The 24,041-nt window shown below is 45.7% G+C and overlaps 1 protein-coding gene across 14 annotated transcripts in view; it reads left to right on the forward strand.

The window, feature by feature from the left end:
* Window positions 1-24,041, forward strand: part of camk2b2 (calcium/calmodulin-dependent protein kinase (CaM kinase) II beta 2) — a 62,563-nt gene that overhangs the window by 8,434 nt on the left and 30,088 nt on the right. For all 14 annotated transcript variants that reach the window (XR_004205058.1, XM_031803233.1, XM_031803236.1 and 11 more), the window contains exons 3-11: window positions 3,098-3,157; window positions 3,298-3,352; window positions 5,171-5,236; window positions 6,117-6,189; window positions 9,267-9,369; window positions 14,055-14,138; window positions 14,293-14,387; window positions 14,480-14,602; window positions 14,694-14,777. Coding sequence is in view for 13 of the 14 variants with exons in the window: in XM_031803233.1 (XP_031659093.1) it covers window positions 3,098-3,157; window positions 3,298-3,352; window positions 5,171-5,236; window positions 6,117-6,189; window positions 9,267-9,369; window positions 14,055-14,138; window positions 14,293-14,387; window positions 14,480-14,602; window positions 14,694-14,777 (743 nt within the window). In the remaining variant the exon portion in view is untranslated. The remainder of the gene's footprint in view (window positions 1-3,097; window positions 3,158-3,297; window positions 3,353-5,170; window positions 5,237-6,116; window positions 6,190-9,266; window positions 9,370-14,054; window positions 14,139-14,292; window positions 14,388-14,479; window positions 14,603-14,693; window positions 14,778-24,041) is intronic.

Raw genomic sequence — 24,041 nt, forward strand, 5'->3', positions numbered from 1 at the left:
AGCGTCTATTAAAACATTCCCAAACCAGAAACCGTGGATTGATGGCAGCATTCGTGCAAAACTGAAAGCGTGAACCACTGCTTTTAATCAGGGCAAGGTGACCAGAAACATGACCGAATACAAGCAGTGTAGCTATTCCCTCCGCAAGGCAATCAAACAAGCTAAGCGTCAGTATAGAGACAAATTAGAGTCGCAATTCAACGGCTCAGACACGAGAGGTCTACAGTCAATCACGGACGATAAAAGGAAAACCAGCCCCGTCGCGGACCAGGATGTCTTGCTCCCAGACAGGCTAAACAACTTCTTTGCTCGCTTTGAGGACACTACAGTGCCACTGACACGGCCCGCTACCAAAACCTGCAGGCTCTCCTTCACTGCAGCCGACGTGAGCAAAACATTTAAATGTGTTAACAATCGCAAGGCTGCAGGCCCAGACGGCATCCCCAGCGTCCTCAGAGCATGTGCAGACCAGCTGGCTGGTGTGTTTACGGACATATTCAATCAATCCTTATCCTAGTTTGCTGTTCCCGCATCCATCAAAAGGGCCACCATTGTCCCTGTTCCCAAGAAAGCTAAGGTAACTGAGCTAAACGACTACCGCCCCGTAGTACCCACTTCCGTCCTCATGTAGTGCTTTGAGAGACTAGTCAAGGACCATATCACCTCCAACCTACCTGACACCCTAGACCCACTCCAATTTGCTTACCGCCCAAATAGGTCCACAGACGACGCAATCGCAATCACACTGCACACTGCCCTAACCCATCTGGACAAGAGGAATGCCTATGTGAGAATGCTGTTCATCGACTACAGCTCAGCATTTAACACCATAGTACCCTCCAAACTCGTCATCAAGCTCGAGACCCTGGGTCTCGACCCCGCCCTGTGCAACTGGGTCCTGGACTTCCTGACGGACCGCCCCCAGGTGATGAGGGTAGGTAACAACATCTCCACCCCGCTGATCCTCAACACTGGGGCCCCACGAGTGCATTCTCAGCCCTCTCCTGTACTCCCTGTTCACCCATGACTGCGTGGCCATGCACGCCTCCAACTCAATCATCAAGTTTGCAGACGACACTACAGTGGTAGGCTTGATTACCAACAACGATGAGATGGCTATAGGGAGGAGGTGAGGGCCCTCGGAGTGTGGTGTCAGGAAAATAACCTCACACTCAACGTCAACAAAACAAAGGAGATGATTGTGGCCTTCAGGAAATAGCAGAGGGAGCATCCCCCTATCCACATCGAGGGGACAGTAGTGGAGAGGGTATAAAGTTTTAAGTTCCTCGGCGTACACATCACGGACAAACTGAAATGGTCCACCTACACAGACAGCATCGTGAAGAAGGCACAGCAGCGCCTCTTCAACTTCAGGAGGCTGAAGAAATTTGGCTTGTCACCAAAAACACTCACAAACTTTTACAGATCCACAATCGAGAGCATCCTGTCGGGGTGTATCACCGCCTGCTACGGCAACTGCTCCACCCATAACCATAAGGCTCTCCAGAGGGTAGTGAGGTCTGCACAACGCATCCCCGGGGGCAAACTACCTGCCCTCCAGGACACCTACACCACCCGATGAGCTAGGCTGAACTGGGCTAGGCTGAACAGGCTCCTGGTATAACTGGGCTAGGCTGAACAGGCTCCTGGTATAACTGGGCTAGGCTGAACTGGCTGGGTTGTATTGTGTAGAGTTTTAGTTCCCATTACTAAGTTTGCAGTGGGGCTTCCTGACAGTGTAATCTGACACAGCAGATCTTGTATAGTGGTAGGGCTTCTGGACCACACCCCTGGAAGCGTGGGTTCAAACCCAGAATGCACTTTTCCATCCTAAATTGGTGCTGACCATCTGAGGGAATGGTCAGGGAACAGCCAGCCACATCCACACCCAGGGACCCTGGTGTGAGAACCACTGGTCTAGAGGAGGAGGTGGAGCTGACCTCTGACAGGACCTAACATCTGGGATATGTATGGATTATTTACATACACTTTCCTACGGGATAAAATAGGTTGTCTGCGCCAATATTGATTCCTCTTGATTCCTCTACTCATCCTGGGGTTTATTATGGATCTCCATTAGATCTTGCCAAGGCAGCAGCTACTCTTCCTGGGGTTTATTATGGATCCCCATTAGTTCTTGCCAAGGCAGCAGCTACTCTTCCTGGGGTTTATTATGGATCCCCATTAGTTATTGCCAAGGCAGCAGCTACTCTTCCTGGGGTTTATTATGGATCCCCATTAGTTATTGCCAAGGCAGCCGATACTCTTCCTGGGGTTTATTATGGATCCCCATTAGTTCTTGCCAAGGCAGCAGCTACTCTTCCTGGGGTTTATTATGGATCCCCATTAGTTCTTTCCAAGGCAGCAGCTACTCTTCCTGGGGTTTATTATGGATCCCCATTAGTTATTGCCAAGGCAGCAGCTACTCTTCCTGGGGTTTATTATGGATCCCCATTAGTTATTGCCAAGGCAGCAGCTACTCTTCCTGGGGTTTATTATGGATCCCCATTAGTTATTGCTAAGGCAGCAGCTACTCTTCCTGGGGTTTATTATGGATCTCCATTAGTTCTTGCCAAGGCAGCAGCTACTCTTCCTGGGGTTTATTATGGATCCCCATTAGTTATTGCCAAGGCAGCATCTACACTTCCTGGGGTCCGGAAAACTTAAGGCAGTTATACAATTTCAAAAACATTACAATACATTAATTACAGAATTTATAACACACTAAGTGTGTGCCCTCAGAACCGTTCTCCACTACCACATATCTATTCTTTATCTCTCCCCTCCTCTGTTCTCCTCCTCTCCCTCCATCCCTCCATCTGAAGCTATCGTAAGGGGAGTTAATATGGGGCAGTTGAAACCCTCAGGGTATCTACTGTATATACAACACACTGTGTGTGTGGGCAAGTGTGTGTGTGTGCACGTGCGTATATTGATGGGGACTTTATATACTAAAATATTGCTCGTCTTCTGTTGAATACACTTACATTGTATAAAAGCTCTGATTTTCTCCTTCGTGGTAATGATATGATATATCATATTGTACCATATTATGATATCATTGTATCAATATTATATCTTCTTATTCTCTCCTCAGATCACCAGAAGCTGGAGAGGGAAGCCAGGATCTGCAGATTACTCAAACACTCCAATATCGGTCAGTACCTGTAACTCTCTCTCTCTCTCTCTCTCTCTCTCTCTCTCTCTCTCTGCTGCTGGGGCTGCAGCACAGGAAGAATATGTGAATATGTTTTCTGCTGATGTTCTCAACCAATAGCTCTCTCTCTCTCTCTCTAGTTCGTCTCCATGACAGCATATCAGAGGAGGGCTTCCACTACCTTCTGTTTGACTTGTGAGTGGCAGTGCTCTCCTCCCTCTCTCCTCTCCTCCCTCTCTCCTCTCCTCCCTCTCTCCTCTCTTCCCGCAATATCTTTTATCCCTCCCTTCTTCTTCTATCCTTCCTCTTCTACTTCCATCCCATTTTCCTTCCTTTTCTTCCACCTTCCTTCTTATTGCCCTCTTCTCTCATCCTCCCCCTCTCCTCTTCCTTATTCTTGTTGTCTCATCCTCCCCCTCTCTTCTTCCTCCTTCTTCTTGTTGTCTCATCATCCCACTCTCCTCTTCCTCCTTCTCCTTCTCTCATCATCTCCCTCTCCTCTTCCTCCTTCTCCTTCTCTCATCATCCCCCTCTCCTCTTCCTCCTTCTCCTTCTCTCATCATCCCCCTCTCCTCTTCCTCTTTCTCCTTCCTTCTCTCATCATCCCCCTCTCATATTCCTCCTTCTCTCATCATCCCTCTCTCCTATTCCTCCTTCTCTCAACATCCCCCTCTCCCCTTCCTCTTCCTCATTCTCTCATCATCCTCCTCTTCCTCCTTCTCTCATCCTCCCCCTCTCCTCTTCCTCCTTCTCTCATCCTCCCCCTCTCCTCTTCCTCCTTCTCTCATCCTCTTCCTCCTTCTTCTCTCCCCCTCCCCCTCTCCTCCTTCTCTCCTCTTTTTCTCTCCTCTCCCCGTTTCCAAGGAGATTTTTCCCTATTACATAACCATCCTCCTCTTTGCACATGCTCAGTTCCATCTTTAGCCTTGCACACACACACGCACGTATGCACACACACACACACACACACAAACTCCCCTGCAGTGGAACCTGTTTCCATGGCAACCAAGCCAGAGAGATCCCTGCAGAGCTGGGGTTTCCCCTAACGAGGACATCCCCCTCCGCTGTGTGATTGTATATGTGCGTTCATATGTGCATTTATGTGAGTGTGTGTGTGTCAACTAGTGTCTGTGTGTCAACTAGTGTCTGTGTGTTAACTAGTGTCTGTGTGTCAACTAGTGTCTGTGTGTCAACTAGTGTCTGTGTGTCAACTAGTGTCTGTGTGTTAGCTAGTGTCTGTGTGTTAGCTAGTGTCTGTGTGTTAGCTAGTGTCTGTGTGTTAGCTAGTGTCTGTGTGTTAACTAGTGTCTGTGTGTTAGCTAGCCTGTGTGTCAACGAGTGTCTGTGTGTCAACTAGTGTCTGTGTGTCAACTAGTGTTTGTGTGTTAGCTAGTGTCTGTGTGTTAGCTAGTGTCTGTGTGTTAGCTAGTGTCTGTGTGGTAACTAGTGTCTGTGTGTCAACTAGTGTCGGTGTGTCAACTAGTGTCTGTGTGTTAGCTAGTGTCTGTGTGTTAGCTAGTGTCTGTGTGTTAGCTAGCCTGTGTGTCAACGAGTGTCTGTGTGTCAACTAGTGTCTGTGTGTCAACTAGTGTTTGTGTGTTAGCTAGTGTCTGTGTGTTAGCTAGTGTCTGTGTGTTAGCTAGTGTCTGTGTGTTAGCTAGTGTCTGTGTGGTAACTAGTGTCTGTGTGTCAACTAGTGTCTGTGTGTCAACTAGTGTCTGTGTGTTAGCTAGTGTCTGTGTGTTAGCTAGTGTCTGTGTGTTAGCTAGTGTCTGTGTGTTAGCTAGCCTGTGTGTCAACGAGTGTCTGTGTGTCAACTAGTGTCTGTGTGTCAACTAGTGTCTGTGTGTTAGCTAGTGTCTGTGTGTTAGCTAATGTCTGTGTGTTAGCTAGTGTCTGTGTGGTAACTAGTGTCTGTGTGTTAACTAGTGTCTGTGTGTTAGCTAGCCTGTGTGTTAGCTAGTGTCTGTATGTTAACTAGTCTGTGTGTTAACTAGTGTCTGTGTGTTGTAGGGTGACAGGTGGAGAGCTGTTTGAGGACATTGTGGCCAGAGAGTACTACAGTGAAGCAGATGCCAGGTAAACACCTTTTACGCAGTACACCCTCTTTATCCATCCATCCATCCATCCATTCTCTATCACATGCTCTCTTTTTCTCTCTCTCTCTTTCTCTCTCTCTCTGTCCTGTTCAATGTTACTCTCCGTTTACCTTGTAGAATACATTTTCATTGCACTGAGCACTTCTCCTCAGCTTGCACAGACACGCACAGATGCACACACACACACACACAGACCGCCACAGCCTTGCCCCGCAGGAATTTGACTGTGGAGGTGTTGTGTGTGTGTGTGTGTGTGGGAGGGACAGAGAGAGAGAGAGAATACATATTTCACCGTGTGTAAATCCTAGCTGCATTGCTCTACCCTGTGTGTCTGTTCTGATTTTTTTTCCTACTTTCCATGTGTCCTCTGTCCGTCTCTCTGTCTCTCCGAGACTGGTAGTGTGTTGCTCATGGCAACCTATGCAAAAAAAAAGAAAAGAAATGAAAGTCAGAGAGAGAACCTGTTCTCATTTTTATTATGCAGTTTTTATATAAAAAAACACAGGCAAAGTCACCAAGTTAGACATCTCTTTCACAGTCACAGACAGACAGACAGACAGACTGCAGTTCATTCCTACGCTGCTTGATTCCTAGAACAGTGCATTTCCTCTTCATCATCTCTCTGACAGGTGTTCACAAGGTGTTCACAAGGTGTTCACACACAATACTTGAAAGTTGAGGGGCGCTTGATTTAGCTTGACTTTTGCACTTTTGGGACTAAAATAGAATTGGACAGTATACTTTATTGCCCTCAAGACGTAATTTGTCTAGCACATTTTAAGAGCACTGCAATACACCACACAAAACGCAGATGCAGGACACTGACAGACTAACCCACTCCCCCTGGTGTTGTCATACAGTCACTGTATCCAGCAGATCCTGGAGGCTGTGTTACACTGTCACCAGTCGGGCGTGGTACACAGAGATCTCAAGGTGAGTTAACTGTGTGTGTGCTCTCCACCTGTTCCCTCTGAGATAGATCTGCTGTCTGTGCTGACATTATTATACAACAGCCCTACTGGGATTAACACTGTGTTTGTGTGAGAGTGTATGCGTATGTGTGAGAGTGTGTGTGTGAGTGTGTGTCAAAAGTGTTGAAATGTTATGAGCAGTAACTTTTAGAGGGGAGTCTTCTAGATGAGGTTTGCAGAACTGTCATTAGATGAAGAAACGGCATGTGTCTGTGAATTCATTGATTTCCCTAGTGGGTGTTTATTAAGTTACCAGCAGAACGGTGACTGAAACTGTGGTTTTTATTTTAAACATTCATCAATAACTCACATGACACACACACACACACACACACACACACACACACACACACACACACACACACACACACACACACACACACACTGGGAATACTGCAGTATACCTAACACAGGAGCTGTAAACACAGGGTTGTAGATAACACATGGGCTGTAGATAACAAAGGAGCTGTAGATAACACAGGGGCTGTTAGATAACACAGGGGTTGTAGATAACACAGGGGTTGTAGATAACACAGAGGCTGTTAGATAACACAGGGGCTGTTAGATAACACAGGGGCTGTTAGATAACACAGGGGCTGTTAGATAACACAGGGGCTGTTAGATAACACAGGGGTTGTAGATAACACAGGGGCTGTTAGATAACACAGGGGCTGTTAGATAACACAGAGGCTGTTAGATAACACAGGGGCTGTAGATAACACAGGGGCTGTTAGATAACACACAGGTTGTAGATAACACAGGGGCTGTTAGATAACACATGGGCTGTTAGATAACACAGGGGCTGTAGATAACACAGGGGCTGTAGATAACACAGAGGCTGTTAGATAACACAGGGGCTGTAGATAACACAGGGGCTGTTAGATAACACAGGGGCTGTAGATAATACAGGGGCTGTAGATAACACAGGGGCTGTAGATAACACATGGGCTGTAGATAACACAGGGGTTGTAGATAACACAGGGGCTGTAGATAACACAGGGGTTGTAGAGTGCCTTTCAAAACTATTCACCCCCTTGGCGTTTTTCCTATTTTGTTGCATTACAACTTGTAATTGAAATAGATTTTTATTTGGATTTCATGTATTGGACGTACACAAAATAGTCCAAATTGGTGAAGTGAAATGAAAAAAATAACTCGGAAAAGTGGTGGGTGCGTATGTATTCACCCCCTTTGCTATGAAGCCCCTAAATAAGATCTGGTGCAACCAATTACCTTCAGAAGTCACATAATTCGTTTAAAAAAATCCACCTTTCTGAAATCTAAGTGTCACATGATCTGTCACATGATCTCAGTATATATACACCTGTTCTGAAAGGACACCACTAAGCAAGGGGCTCCACCAAGCAAGCATCACCATGAAGACCAAGGAGCTCTCCAAACAGGTCAGGGACAAAGTTGTGGAGAAGTACAGATCAGGGTTGGGTTGTAAAAAAATATCTGAAACTTTGAACATCCCACAGAGCATCATTAAATCTATTATAAAAAAATGGAAAGAATATGTCACCACAACAAACCTGCCAAGAGATGGCCGCCCACCAAAACTCACGGGCCAGGCAAGGAGGGCATTAATCAGAGAGGCAACAAAGAGACCAAAGATAACCTGAAGGGGCTGCAAAGCTCCACAGCGGAGATTGGAGTATCTGTCCCAAAGAGCTGGGCTTTACAGAAAAGTGGCCAGAAAAAAGCTTTTGGGCCATCAAGGAAAATGCTATGTCTGGCGCAAACCCAACACCTCTCATCACCCCAAGAATACCATCCCTACAGTGAAGCATGGTGGTGGCAGCATCATGCTGTGGGGATGTTTTTTATCAGCAGGGACTGGGAAACTGTTCAGAATTGAAGGAATGATGGATGGCGCTAATTACAGAGAAATTCTTGAGGGAAACCTGTTTCAGTCATCCAGAGGTTGGGACGGAGGTTCACCTTCCAGCAGGACAATGACCCTAAGCATACTGCTAAAGCAACACTCGAGTAGTTTAAGGGGAAACACTGTAGATAACACAGGGCTGTAGATAATATAGTGGTTGTAGAAAACACAGGGGTTGTAGAAAACACAGGGGTTGTAGAAAACACAGGGCCTGTAGATAACACAGGGGCTGTAGATGGCCGAGGGCCAACTTCCATTACTGTTTATTAGATTACCTTCAAAGTTTGTGGTCTCTACAGCACACCCCCCCTCTCTCACCCACTTTCTCAGCCTAACTTCCACCAGAGCAACCTAACCTACTTAGTAATCATCACTGCAGCAAAACAGACACGTTATTGTCTGTGTTGGTGATAGTGAGGTTGAATGATGATCCATAGCTCATTGAATCAGCCCACTCTGCTGCCTGTGTATGTACATAATAATACAATACTACCCTGCCTCTTGTTCCCCTCAGTGACACTAAAATACACACACACACACACACACACACACATTCCCCTCCTCTGCCCTGCATGCCCAAATTAATCACTCTCAATAATTGACACATGCTGCAGTACGGTAGATCCTTGTGTGTGTGTGTGACACTGCTACGGTAGATCCTTGTGTGTGTGACACTGCTACGGTAGATCCTTGTGTGTGTGTGTGTGTGTGTGACACTGCTACGGTAGATCCTTGTCTGTGTGTGTGTGTGTGACACTGCTACGGTAGATCCGTGTGTGTGTGTGTGTGACACTGCTACGGTAGATCCTTGTCTGTGTGTGTGTGTGTGTGTGTGTGTGTGTGTGTGACACTGCTACAGTAGATCCTTGTGTGTGTGTGTGTGTGTGTGTGTGTGTGTGACACTGCTACGGTAGATCCTTGTCTGTGTGTGTGACACTTAGCACTGGCAACCACAGTAGCAGTGCCACAGCTGTTACAGACAGATTGGTTCCTAATAAATACATAAAATAAATGACTGTTAATGATTGGACCATCTGTGTGTGGGTGTAAGTGCAAGTGTGTTACTACTACATGATTTTATTCCCAGCACCCCACGAGAAGTGATGTGTGTGTGTGTGTTTGACTTCTTGTCCCATCTGTCCCCTATGTAGCCAGAGAACCTCCTGCTGGCCAGTAAGTGTAAGAATGCTGCAGTGAAGCTGGCTGACTTTGGATTGGCCATCGAGGTGCAGGGAGACCAACAGGCATGGTTCGGTACGTCACACACTCACGCACCCACATACAGTGCCTTGCGAAAGTATTCGGCCCCCTTGAACTTTGCGACCTTTTGCCACATTTCAGGCTTCAAACGTAAAGATATAAAACTGTATTTTTTTGTGAAGAATCAACAACAAGTGGGACACAATCATGAAGTGGAACGACATTTATTGGATATTTCAAACTTTTTTAACAAATCAAAAACAGAAAAATTGGGCGTGCAAAATTATTCAGCCCCTTTACTTTCAGTGCAGCAAACTCTCTCCAGAAGTTCAGTGAGGATCTCTGAATGATCCAATGTTGACCTAAATGACTAATGATGATAAATACAATCCACCTGTGTGTAATCAAGTCTCCGTATAAATGCACCTGCACTGTGATAGTCTCAGAGGTCCGTTAAAAGCGCAGAGAGCATCATGAAGAACAAGGAACACACCAGGCAGGTCCGAGATACTGTTGTGAAGAAGTTTAAAGCCGGATTTGGATACAAAAAGATTTCCCAAGCTTTAAACATCCCAAGGAGCACTGTGCAAGCGATAATATTGAAATGGGAGGAGTATCAGACCACTGCAAATCTACCAAGACCTGGCCGTCCCTCTAAACTTTCAGCTCATACAAGGAGAAGACTGATCAGAGATGCAGCCAAGAGGCCCATGATCACTCTGGATGAACTGCAGAGATCTACAGCTGAGGTGGGAGACTCTGTCCATAGGACAACAATCAGTCGTATATTGCACAAATCTGGCCTTTATGGAAGAGTGGCAAGAAAAGCCATTTCTTAAAGATATCCATAAAAAGTGTCGTTTAAAGTTTGCCACAAGCCACCTGGGAGACACACCAAACATGTGGAAGAAGGTGCTCTGGTCAGATGAAACCAAAATTGAACTTTTTGGCAACAATGCAAAACGTTATGTTTGGCGTAAAAGCAACACAGCACATCACCCTGAACACACCATCCCCACTGTCAAACATGGTGGTGGCAGCATCATGGTTTGGGTCTGCTTTTCTTCAGCAGGGACAGGGAAGATGGTTAAAATTGATGGGAAGATGGATGGAGCCAAATACAGGACCATTCTGGAAGAAAACCTGATGTAGTCTGCAAAAGACCTGAGACTGGGACGGAGATTTGTCTTCCAACAAGACAATGATCCAAAACATAAAGCAAAATCTACAATAGAATGGTTCAAAAATAAACATATCCAGGTGTTAGAATGGCCAAGTCAAAGTCCAGACCTGAATCCAATCGAGAATCTGTGGAAAGAACTGAAAACTGCTGTTCACAAATGCTCTCCATCCAACCTCACTGAGCTCGAGCTGTTTTGCAAGGAGGAATGGGAAAAAATGTCAGTTTCTCGATGTGCAAAACTGATAGAGAAAATACCCCAAGCGACTTACAGCTGTAATCGCAGCAAAAGGTGGCGCTACAAAGTATTAACTTAAGGGGGCTGAATCATTTTGCACGCCCAATTTTTCTGATTTTGATTTGTTAAAAAAGTTTGAAATATCCAATAAATGTCGTTCCACTTCATGATTGTGTCCCACTTGTTGATTCTTCACAAAAAAATACAGTTTTATATCTTTATGTTTGAAGCCTGAAATGTGGCAAAAGGTCGCAAAGTTCAAGGGGGCCGAATACTTTCGCAAGGCACTGTACATACACACACACATAAACACCCAAACACATACACACACTTGGTGTCGTATTGGGCGAAGGATAGCCTTTAGATTGGCCATTCTCATCACAAACCAGTTGCTGGAGACAATGTCTCCGAAGGCAGAGAAGGTGTCGTACACACTTTTGTTGCAGATGATCTTGTCCAGGTTCTTGACAAATGTGTTTCCTACCCCGCTCTTCCTCAGAGATGAGGTCACGCTGAGACCACAGGCCCCATGTTGGTCTTCCATGGATGGTTTCAAAGTTCATCGTGTCCAGCTGGGTTAACGTAGTTCACCTGAGAGGATCGGCAGGTGATTTTGTCCCTAACAACCTGGAGTATATCCCTAATAGGACTGAAATTGTAAAACAAAACGCGTCAGTCACCTCAGGGTAAAGATCACCAAGGTACAGGGAGGCCCTGGGGTTTCTGGGAACGCTGGGAGCCATGTATGACGAAGCATACATTCTTATGCTGTCCACGTTGGTTTGCAGGCAAATCCTGCTGCTGATGATGAAAATCCTACTGCTGATGATATAAATCCTACTGCTGATGATGATATAAATACTACTGCTGATGATGATATAAATCCTACTGCTGATGATGATATACATCCTGCTGCTGCTGATGATATACATCCTGCTGCTGATGATATACATCCTACTGCTGATGATGATATACATCCTGCTGCTGATGATGATATACATCCTGCTGCTGATGATGATATACATCCTGCTGCTGATGATATAAATCCTACTGATGATGATATAAATCCTGCTGATGATGATATAAATCCTGCTGCTGATGATGATGTAAATCCTGCTGCTGATGATGATGTAAATCCTGCTGCTGATGATGATATAAATCCCACTGCTGATGATATAAATCCTACTGCTGATGATGTAAATCCTGCTGCTGGTGATGTAAATCCTGCTGCTGCTGATGATATAAATCCCGCTGCTGCTGATGATGTGTATCCTACTGCTGATGATGATGTAAATCTTACTGCTGATGATATAAATCCTACTGCTGATGATATAAATCCTCATTGATGATGATATAAATCCTGCTGCTGATGATATAAATCCTGCTGATGATGATGTAAATTATTTGTGATGTAAATCCTGCTGCTGCCGATGATATAAATCCTGCTGATGATGATGTAAATCTTGCTACTCCTGATGATATAAATCCTGCTGATGATGATGTAAATCCTGCTGCTGCTGATGATATAAATCCTGCTGCTGAAGATGATGTAAATCCTACTGCTGCTGATGATGTAAATCCTGCTGATGATGATGTAAATCCTGCTGCTGCCGATTATATAAATCCTGCTGATGATGATGTAAATCCTGCTACTCCTGATGATATAAATCCTGCTGATGATGATGTAAATCCTGCTGCTGCTGATGATATAAATCCTGCTGCTGAAGATGATGTAAATCCTACTGCTAATGATGATGTAAATCCTACTGCTGATGATGTAAATCCTGCTACTCCTGATGATATAAATCCTGCTACTCCTGATGATATAAATCCTGCTGCTGATGATATAAATCCTACTGTTGATGATGATGATATAAATCCTACTGCTGATGATGTAAATCCTACTGCTGATGATGATATAAATCCTACTGCTGCTGCTGATGATGTAAATCCTGCTACTGATGATATAAATCCTACTGCTGATGATGATGTAAATCCTGCTACTGATGATATAAATCCTACTGCCGATGATGTAAATCCTACTGCTGATGATGATGTAAATCCTGCTACTGATTATATAAATCATACTGTTGATGATATAAATCTTACTGCTGCTGCTGCTGATGTAAATCCTGCTACTGATGATATAAATCCTACTGCTACTGATGATATAAATCCTACTGCCGATGATGATATAAATCCTACTGCCGATGAAGATGTAAATCCTGTTGCCGATGATGATGTAAATCCTGCTGCTGATGATGTCAATTCTGCTGCTGGTGATGTCAATCCTGCTGCTGCTGATGTCAATCCTGCTGCTGGTGATGTCATTCTGCTGCTGGTGATGTCAATCCTGCTGCTGCTGATGTCAATCCTGCTGCTGATGATGTCAATCCTGCTGCTGATGGTGTAAATCCTGCTGCTGATGGTCATATAAATCCTGCTACTGCTGATGATGATATAAATCCTGCTGCTGCTGATCATATAAATCCTGCTACTGCTGATGATGATATAAATCCTGCTGCTGCTGATCATATAAATCCTGCTGCTGCTGATCATATAAATCCTGCTACTGCTGATGATCATATAAATCCTGCTGTTGATGATGTAAATCCTACTGCTGATGATCATATAAATCCTGCTGCTGCTGATCATATAAATCCTGCTGCTGATGATATAAATCCTGCTACTGCTGATGTAAATCCTGCTACTGCTGATGATGTAAATCCTGCTGCGGATGATATAAATCCTGCTGCTGCTGATGATATAAGTCCTGCTGCTGATGATGTTGGGGAAAAAAAGATCTTGAAAAGTTGACGTTTTAGCTGTTGATTGTTGATTGCTTAAGATATCAAAATGTCAGGTGTTAGAACCCCTGGAACCCCCTCGTTTGTTGTCATAAGTCATATTAGATCAAATAAAATCTATCCAATTAGATTACTTTATTTATTGCACCATAGTCAGTTAGATTGCATGATTTACATTGCAAATGTAAATAAATAAATAAAACATAAATCAGGTAAAAAATTATCTATTTAGCTTACACATAAATAGCCAATAACCTGTTAAAAACAACAATTTGTACAGCAGGACTCCCCAGTTCAGCTTTCCATTTCAGTTTCATAGATTTATTTGAGTTAAAATTACATTGTTGATTATATTTACAGTTTTCAACAAAATAGTAGACCTACGGTGGAATCAGTTTCTACACATTGTTTTGTCTTCTGTGTTGGACTCCATCCATCATCATGTTATACATCATCCTCGGCCTACGACTGAAGTCATACAGTTTAACCACTGTGTGTATGTGCATATACATAGGTTTTGCAGGTACCCCAGGCTACCTATCTCCAGAGGTACTGAGGAAAGAGGCTTATGGTAAACCTGTAGACATCTGGGCTTGTGGTGAGTATAGAGCACTACAGTAACACTATATTATATATGTATCTGTCTCATCCCTTTCTCCATCTCTCTCTCTCTCATCAGTATCTCCTCCCCTTCTCTCACCACTCAACGTGTGTGTGTGTGTGTGTGTGTGTGTGTGTGTGTGTGTGTGTAGGTGTGATCTTGTACATCCTGCTAGTGGGGTATCCTCCATTTTGGGATGAGGACCAACACAAACTCTATCAGCAAATTAAAGCAGGAGCTTATGACGTGAGTAACACACACACACACACACACACACACACACACACACACACACGCGCGCACATTTGTTTGACAAAAGGGAGTATGTGTGTGTGTAGTTTCCGTCTCCAGAATGGGACTCAGTGACTCCAGAAGCCAAGAACCTGATTAACCAGATGTTGACCATTAACCCTGCCAAGAGGATCACTGCCCAGGAGTCCCTCAAACACCCATGGGTCTCCGTAAGTACACACACACACACACACACACACACACACACTTTTCCTCTCGGTTTCCCTGTTTGACATTGTCTCTCTCTTTCTCTCTTTCCAGCAACGCTCCACCGTGGCATCCATGATGCACAGACAGGAGACAGTGGAATGCCTGAAGAAGTTCAACGCCCGGAGGAAACTCAAGGTCTGTTCTCTCTTAATGATTTCATCATCACTAGGAATACTGGAGTAATCTCTGAGCCTTCTCACATCTACACAACACCCTAACAACCTACCACTCACCCTTCCCTCTGTCTCTGTCTCTCTCTTCTCTCGAGTCAATTCAATTTAAGGCACTTTATTGGTATAGGAAACATTGGTTAACATTGCCAAAGCAAGTGAAGTAGATAATATACAAAGTGAAATAAACAATAAAAATCAACAGTAAACATTACATTCACAGATGTTCCAAAATAATAAAGACATTTCAAATGTCATATTATATACAGTTGAAGTTGGAAGTTTACATTTATTTATTTATTTTATTTCACCTTTATTTAACCAGTTAGGCAGTTGCAAAGTTCTCATTTGCAACTGCGACCTGGCCAAGATAAAGCGTAGCAATTCGACACATACAACAACACAGAGTTACACATGGAATAAACAAAACATACAGTAGAACAAAAGAAAACAAAAAGTCTATATACAGTGAGTGCAAATGAGGTAAGTTAAGGAAATAAATAGGCCATGGTGGCGAAGTAATTACAATATAGCAATTAAACACTGGAATGGTAGATCGGCAGAAGATGAATGTGCAGGTAGAGATACTGGGGTGCAAAGGAGCAAAATAAATAAATACCAGTATGGGGATGAGGTAGGTAGATAGATGGGCTGTTTAAAGATAGGCTATGTACAGGTGCAGTGATCTGTAAACTGCTCTGACAGCTGGTGCTTAAAACTAGTGAGGGAGATGTGAGTCTCCAGCTTCAGAGATTTTTGCAATTCGTTCAAGTCATAGGCAGCAGAGAACTGGAAGGAAAGACGACCAAAGGAGGAATTGGCTTTGGGGATGTACCTGCTGGAGCACGTGCTACGAGTGGGTGCTGCTATGGTGACCAGTGAGCTGAGATAAGGCGGGGCTTTACCTAGCAGAGTCTTGTAGATAACCTGTATGAAGCGAGGGCCAACCAACGAGAGCGTACAGGTCGCAATGGTGGGTAGTGTATGGGGCTTTGGTGACAAAACGGATGGCACTGTGATAGACTGCATCCAGTTTGTTGAGTAGAGTGTTGGAGGCTATTTTATAGATGACATCACCGAAGTCGAGGATCGGTAGGATGGTCAGTTTTACGAGGGTATGTTTGGCAGCATGAGTGAAGGATGCTTTGTTGCGATATAGGAAGCCGATTCTAGATTCAATTTTGGTTTGGAGATGCTTAATGTGAGTCTGGAAGGAGAGTTTATAGTCTAACCAGACACCCAGGTATTTGTAGTTGTCCACGTATTCTAAGTCAGAGCCGTCCAGAGTAGTGATGCTGGACGGGCGAGCAGGTGCGGGCAGTGATCGATTGAAGAGCATGCATTTAGTTTTACTTGCGTTTAAGAGCAGTTGGAGGCCACAGAAGGAGAGTTGTGGCATTGAGGATTGTCTGGATGTTAGTTAACACAGTGTCCAAGGAGGGGCCAGAAGTATACAGAATTGTGTCGTCTGCGTAGAGTTGGATCAGAGAATCACCAGCAGCAAGAGCAACATCATTGATGTATACAGAAAAGAGAGTCTGCCCGAGAATTGAACCCTGTGGCACCCCCATAGAGACTGTCAGAGGTCCGGACAACAGGCCCTCCGATTTGACACACTGAACTCTATACACCTTAGCATACATACATACATACATACATACATACATACATACATACACCTTAGCAAAATACATTTAAACTCAGTTTTTCACAATTTCTGACATTTAATCCTAGTAATAATTCCCTGTCTTAGGTCAGTTAGGTTCACCACTTTTTTTTAAGAATATGAAATGTCAGAATAATAGTAGAGAGAATAATTTATTTCAGCTTGTATTTCTTTCATCACATACCCTGTGGGTCAGAAGTTTACATGCACTCAATTAGTATTTGGTAGCATTGCCTTTCAATTGTTTAACTTGGATCAAACGTTTCGGGTAGCCTTCTACAAGCTTCCCACAATAAGTTGGGTGAATTTTGGCCCATTCCTCCTGACAGAGCTGGTGTAGCTGAGTCAGACTTGTAGGCCTCTTTGCTCGCACATGCTTTTTCAGTTCTGCCCACAAATGTTCTATAGGATTGAGGTCAGGGCTTTGTGATGGCCACTCCAATACCTTGACTTTGTTGTCCTTAAGCCATTTTGCTAGAACTTTGGAAATATGCTTGGGTTCAATGTCCATTTGGAAGACCCATTTGCAACCAAGCTTTAACTTCCTGACTGATGGCTTCTTCCTTGCTGAGCGGTCTTCAGGTTATGTCGATATAGGACTTGTTTTACTGTGGATTTAGATACTTTTGTACCTGTTTCCTCCAGCATCTTCTCAAGGTCCTTTGTTGATGTTCTGGGATTGATTTGCACTTTTCGCACCAAAGTATGTTCATCTCTAGGAGACAGAAAGCGTCTCCTTCTTGAGCGGTATGACGGCTGTGTGGTCCCGTGGTGTCCTCAGACAGAAGGTCTGGGGCGTGCTGGGGGTATTATTATGTGGCTGGGTGACCCTAGTTAGTCCTCAGACAGAAGGTCTGGGGCGTGCTGGGGGTATTATTATGTGGCTGGGTGACCCTAGTTAGTCCTCAGACAGAAGGTCTAGGGCGTGCTGGGGGTATTATTATGTGGCTGGGTGACCCTAGTTAGTCCTCAGACAGAAGGTCTGGGGCGTGCTGGGGGTATTATTATGTGGCTGGGTGACCCTAGTTAGTCCTCAGACAGAAGGTCTGGGGCGTGCTGGGTGTATTATTATGTGGCTGGGTGACCCTAGTTAGTCCTCAGACAGAAGGTCTAGGGCGTGCTGGGGGTATTATTATGTGGCTGGGTGACCCTAGTTAGTCCTCAGACAGAAGGTCTAGGGCGTGCTGGGGGTATTATTATGTGGCTGGGTGACCCTAGTTAGTCCTCAGACAGAAGGTCTGGGGCGTGCTGGGGGTATTATTATGTGGCTGGGTGACCCTAGTTAGTCCTCAGACAGAAGGTCTGGGGCGTGCTGGGTGTATTATTATGTGGCTGGGTGACCCTAGTTAGTCCTCAGACAGAAGGTCTGGGGCGTGCTGGGGGTATTATTATGTGGCTGGGTGACCCTAGTTAGTCCTCAGACAGAAGGTCTAGGGCATGCTGGGTGTATTATTATGTGGCTGGGTGACCCTAGTTAGTCCTCAGACAGAAGGTCTGGGGCGTGCTGGGGGTATTATTATGTGGCTGGGTGACCCTAGTTAGTCCTCAGACAGAAGGTCTGGGGCGTGCTGGGTGTATTATTATGTGGCTGGGTGACCCTAGTTAGTCCTCAGACAGAAGGTCTGGGGCGTGCTGGGTGTATTATTATGTGGCTGGGTGACCCTAGTTAGTCCTCAGACAGAAGGTCTAGGGCGTGCTGGGGGTATTATTATGTGGCTGGGTGACCCTAGTTAGTCCTCAGACAGAAGGTCTAGGGCGTGCTGGGTGTATTATTATGTGGCTGGGTGACCCTAGTTAGTCCTCAGACAGAAGGTCTGGGGCGTGCTGGGGGTATTATTATGTGGCTGGGTGACCCTAGTTAGTCCTCAGACAGAAGGTCTAGGGCGTGCTGGGGGTATTATTATGTGGCTGGGTGACCCTAGTTAGTCCTCAGACAGAAGGTCTGGGGCGTGCTGGGTGTATTATTATGTGGCTGGGTGACCCTAGTTAGTCCTCAGACAGAAGGTCTAGGGCGTGCTGGGGGTATTATTATGTGGCTGGGTGACCCTAGTTAGTCCTCAGACAGAAGGTCTAGGGCGTGCTGGGTGTATTATTATGTGGCTGGGTGACCCTAGTTAGTCCTCAGACAGAAGGTCTGGGGCGTGCTGGGGGTATTATTATGTGGCTGGGTGACCCTAGTTAGTCCTCAGACAGAAGGTCTAGGGCGTGCTGGGTGTATTATTATGTGGCTGGGTGACCCTAGTTAGTCCTCAGACAGAAGGTCTAGGGCGTGCTGGGTGTATTATTATGTGGCTGGGTGAACCTAGTTAGTCCTCAGACAGAAGGTCTAGGGCGTGCTGGGGGTATTATTATGTGGCTGGGTGACCCTAGTTAGTCCTCAGACAGAAGGTCTAGGGCGTGCTGGGGGTATTATTATGTGGCTGGGTGACCCTAGTTGGTCCTCAGACAGAAGGTCTAGGGCGCGCTGTGTGTTTGGACACCAGAGTTTAGACACCCTGTGTTTGGACACCAGAGTTTAGACACCCTGTGTTTGGACACCAGAGTTTAGACACCCTGTGTTTGGACACCAGAGTTTAGACACCCTGTGTTTGGACACCAGAGTTTAGACACCCTGTGTTTGGACACCAGAGTTTAGACACCCTGTGTTTGGACACCAGAGTTTAGACACCCTGTGTTTGGACACCAGAGTTTAGACACCCTGTGTTTGGACACCAGAGTTTAGACACCCTGTGTTTGGACACCAGAGTTTAGACACCCTGTGTTTGGACACCAGAGTTTAGACACCCTGTGTTTGGACACCAGACTTTAGACACACTGTGTTTGGACACCAGAGTTTAGACACCCTGTGTTTGGACACCAGAGTTTAGACACCCTGTGTTTGGACACCAGAGTTTAGACACCCTGTGTTTGGACACCAGAGTTTGGACACCAGAGTTTAGACACACTGTGTTTGGACACCAGAGTTTAGACACCCTGTGTTTGGACACCAGAGTTTAGACACCCTGTGTTTGGACACCAGAGTTTAGACACCCTGTGTTTGGACACCAGAGTTTAGACACCCTGTGTTTGGACACCAGAGTTTAGACACCCTGTGTTTGGACACCAGAGTTTAGACACCCTGTGTTTGGACACCAGACATTTTTTCTTGTATATATTTCCTGTTTGAGTCCATAAGGAGAACAATCTGTGTCTTGTGTTTGTCCTCAGTTGGTGTGTGTGTGGGGGGTGGGTTGTCAGGAGGGCTATCAGGGTTGCTGATGGGGGTTGCTCAGCGGGGGTGGGATCCTCTGGGCTTGGGGTTCTTCATTTGTTGGGATTCTTCATTTGTCTGTCCCGCTGTGATGTCAACGTGGTCAGGGTCTGGGGGGGACTGTTCTCCTGTGATGTTAACGTGGTCAGGGTCTGGGGGGACTGTTCTGCTGTGATGTCAACGTGGTCAGGGTCTGGGGGGGACTGTTCTGCTGTGATGTCAATGTGGTCAGGGTCTGGGGTAGACTGTTCTGCTGTGATGTTAACGTGGTCAGGGTCTGGGGGGGACTGTTCTGCTGTGATGTTAACGTGGTCAGGGTCTGGGGGGGACTGTTCTGCTGTGATGTTAACGTGGTCAGGGTCTGGGGGGGACTGTTCTGCTGTGATGTTAACGTGGTCAGGGTCTGGGGGGGACTGTTCTGCTGTGATGTTAACGTGGTCAGGGTCTGGGGGGGACTGTTCTGCTGTGATGTCAACGTGGTCAGGGTCTGGGGGGGACTGTTCTGCTGTGATGTCGACGTGGTCAGGGTCTGGGGTAGACTGTTCTGCTGTGATGTCAACGTGGTCAGGGTCTGGGGTGGACTGTTCTGCTGTGATGTCAACGTGGTCAGGGTCTGGGGGGGACTGTTCTGCTGTGATGTTAACGTGGTCAGGGTCTGGGGGGGACTGTTCTGCTGTGATGTCAACGTGGTCAGGGTCTGGGGGGGACTGTTCTGCTGTGATGTCAACGTGGTCAGGGTCTGGGGGGGACTGTTCTGCTGTGATGTTAACGTGGTCAGGGTCTGGGGGGGGACTGTTCTGCTGTGATGTCGACATGGTCAGGGTCTGGGGTGGACTGTTCTGCTGTGATGTCAACGTGGTCAGGGTCTGGGGTGGACTGTTCTGCTGTGGTGTCGCAACTTTTGTTCGGGAGCTGAGGTGGGCTGTTCTGCTGGCTTCTCTGCGGGGGTGGCCACCTCTCTAATGGGTTGTTCTCTGTCACACGCCACCCCCTAACCCTCTCCTCCAGCAGTCTGATCCTCTCCTCTAGTGCTCTGTTCTCCTGCTCTTTCTCCTGTAGATGTTGTCTAACCACAGTCCAGAGTGCAGATATGTCCCTCTCCACCTCCAGCATTCTGGGTCTGGTTAAGGGGTTGTTGTTGTGCTGGACTGGTGTCTGGGTGTGTGCTGACTGGAGTGTAATCACCTGCTGTTCCAGCTCCACTTGCCTTACCTCAAGCTGGGTTAATGTATCCCTTATTTCAATGAGGGAGTAGTACTCTGTGAAGGGAGGTTGACTTTCCACTTGGGGTTGCTCATCTGTGGGTTTATGTAATGAAGAGGGCTGGTCTGACCCGCTCGGGGTGGGGGTATCTTTCTCAACGGAGAGCTTCTCCTGAGCTATTTCTTTGATTAGGTGAATGTCCAGCTGAAACTGTTTGCGGTTTCCCTGTACCATTACTGTTCCAGACTTATAGAGATTTATATTAGCTGACTCAGAGTCCTCGTTGTCTAGTATCATGAGTTTCCACCCGTCGGTAACTCATGATATATGATATAGCACTGTGGAATGCCAGGGGATGGTCTGCGTGGAAGATAAGGTTGCTTATGTTCCCAATTTCACAACAGTCAGCAAAAAGGGAACAATAATAATAATAATTTTTGGTAGTTGTAAGCCTTCTAGGTAATTCTGTCCAAAATCAGGTTGTAGGTTTTGAGTTTTGATTTGGAGTGAAGGTTATGTTCTGGAGGGTGGAATCCTGTAATGTCCCTACCAACAAATCTAAGTTTATCCAACTCTAAATCTATCCTTTAAAGAACATGCTGAAAAATGCAGGAGCTTATCTGCTCATGACCTCTTTCTCTCTATAGCTCTCTCTATAGCTCTCTCTCTCTCTTTCTCTGTAGCTCTCTCTCTCTCTGTCTCTCTCACCCCGTACATCTCGCTCTCTCCTCCCTTCTCCCTCTCTCTCCCTCCCCTCAATATCTCTCTCTCCTCCCTTCTCCCCCTCTCTCTCTCCCTCACCTCCATATCTCTCTCTCTCCCTCCCCTCCATCTCTCTCTCCCTCCCCTACATCTCTCTCTCCCTCCTCTCTCTCTCTCTCTCCCTCCTCTCTCTATCTCTCTCTCTCCCTCCTCTCTATCTCTCTCTCTCCCTCCCCTCCATCGCTCTCTCCCTCCCTTCCACCTATCTCTCTCTCTCCCTCCCTTCCACCTATCTCTCTCTCTCCCTCCCCTCTCTCTCTCTCTCTCTCCCTCCCCTCCCTTGCTCTCTCTCTCACTCCTCTCTATTTCTCTCTCACTCCCCTCCATCACTCTCTCTCCCTCCCTTCCATATCTCTCTCTCCCTCCCTTGCAAAACTCTCTTTCCCTCCCTTCCATCTCTCTCTCCCCCTCCATCTCTCCCTCTCCCTCCCTCCCCTCCATCTCTCTCTTCCTCCCTCCCATCCATATCTCTCCCTCCTCCCTATCTCTCTCTCCCTCCCATCCATCTCTCTCTCCCTCCTCTCCCTATCTCTCTGTCCCTCCCCTCCATCTCTCTCTCCCTCCATATCTCTCTTCCTCCCTCCCATCCATATCTCTCCCTCCTCCCTATCTCTCTCTCCCTCCCATCCATCTCTCTCTCCCTCCTCTCCCTATCTCTCTGTCCCTCCCCTCCATCTCTCTCTCCCTCCATATCTCTCTTCCTCCCTCCCATCCATGTCTCTCCCTCCTCCCTATCTCTCTCTCCCTCCCATCCATCTCTCTCTCCCTCCTCCCTATCTCTCTGTCCCTCCCCTCCATCTCTCTCTCCCTCCATATCTCCCATGCCATGATAGATGGATTGGTGCCTTTCTCCATTCATAGAGGATGATGTCTGGATGATGTGGCCAGACATATGGATTCTGCTAGTATGTTTAGATGAGCTGGAACAGACTGGTTCATGTATGTTACACTGGGAATAAATGGTGCCATATTCCCTATATAGTGCACTACTTTTTCCCAGGGTCTATAGGGTCCGTAGTGTACGTACTATATAGGGAATAGGTTGCCATTTGGAAGGCGGGGAATGTGTGTTTGAGACCAAGGCTATATGTCATGAGGAGTGGATCGATAATACTGCTGCATCTGGAAAGGAAGGAACACACACACAAGAAACACAGCCTGTTAGTGTATGTGTGTACACAGGCTAGCCATTCTTATTGTATGGTGTCCACGTGATCACACATGCTCTTAGTTAGTTAAAGACATGTTACGGATCTTCTACCATGATCACACATGCTCTTAGTTAGTTAAAGACATGTTACGGATCTTCTACCATGATCACACATGCTCATAGTTAGTTAAAGACATGTTACGGATCTTCTACCATGATCACACATGCTCATAGTTAGTTAAAGACATGTTACGGATCTTCTACCATGATCACACATGCTCATAGTTAGTTAAAGACATGTTACGGATCTTCTACCATGATCACACATGCTCTTAGTTGGTTAAAGACATGTTACGGATCTTCTATCATGATCACACATGCTCATAGTTAGTTAAAGACATGTTACGGATCTTCTACCATGATCACACATGCTCTTAGTTGGTTAAAGACATGTTACGGATCTTCTATCATGATCACACATGCTCATAGTTAGTTAAAGACATGTTACGGATCTTCTACCATGATCACACATGCTCTTAGTTGGTTAAAGACATGTTACGGATCTTCTACTAAGTATGTTTTAAACCTCCCGCCTTGGGCTGGATGTGTTAATGTGTAGTTCATACATGCATAATAGAACTTAAATTAGCCACAAAATTCCAAGTTTGAAATCAACTGTTTTATGGATGCTGTGTGGTGCCATTTCCCCTACATTTACCCACACATGGGCCATAGGGATGTGCACAGTTATTCAAATATTAGAACTGACATTAGGATTTGAATAGTTTTTGTCATGAAAAATATATATTACAGGCCTATTAACATTAAAAAAGCTTTTTTTAAATAAAGTAAAAATATCCATGTGACGTTGTTACATACAAGGATATACCACGTCATTTGAAATTATTCATTTAATAACACAACAAACTTTTCAATGTAGTTTATATGACGTGCACGGTTGCTTATTGTTAATGTTGGCCAATTAAAGAGGCAAAGAGGCTCAACGTGTAGTGAGTGGAGTGAGATTTAATCTAATGCAATACAAAATTACGGAATTAACAGTTTGCGAAATGAGAAGGAGTAGGCTACAACGAGCAACCAACAGGTATGCTGTTGTTTTCTCTGAATGGGATTGGGAAAGTGCAGCATGTAGCCACAATTAGCATAGCTAGTTACAATTAGCCTAGCTCGCTACTAT

This window comes from Oncorhynchus kisutch, linkage group LG23 (genome assembly GCF_002021735.2).
Source record: "Oncorhynchus kisutch isolate 150728-3 linkage group LG23, Okis_V2, whole genome shotgun sequence".
In the NCBI taxonomy this organism is placed as follows: domain Eukaryota; kingdom Metazoa; phylum Chordata; class Actinopteri; order Salmoniformes; family Salmonidae; genus Oncorhynchus; species Oncorhynchus kisutch.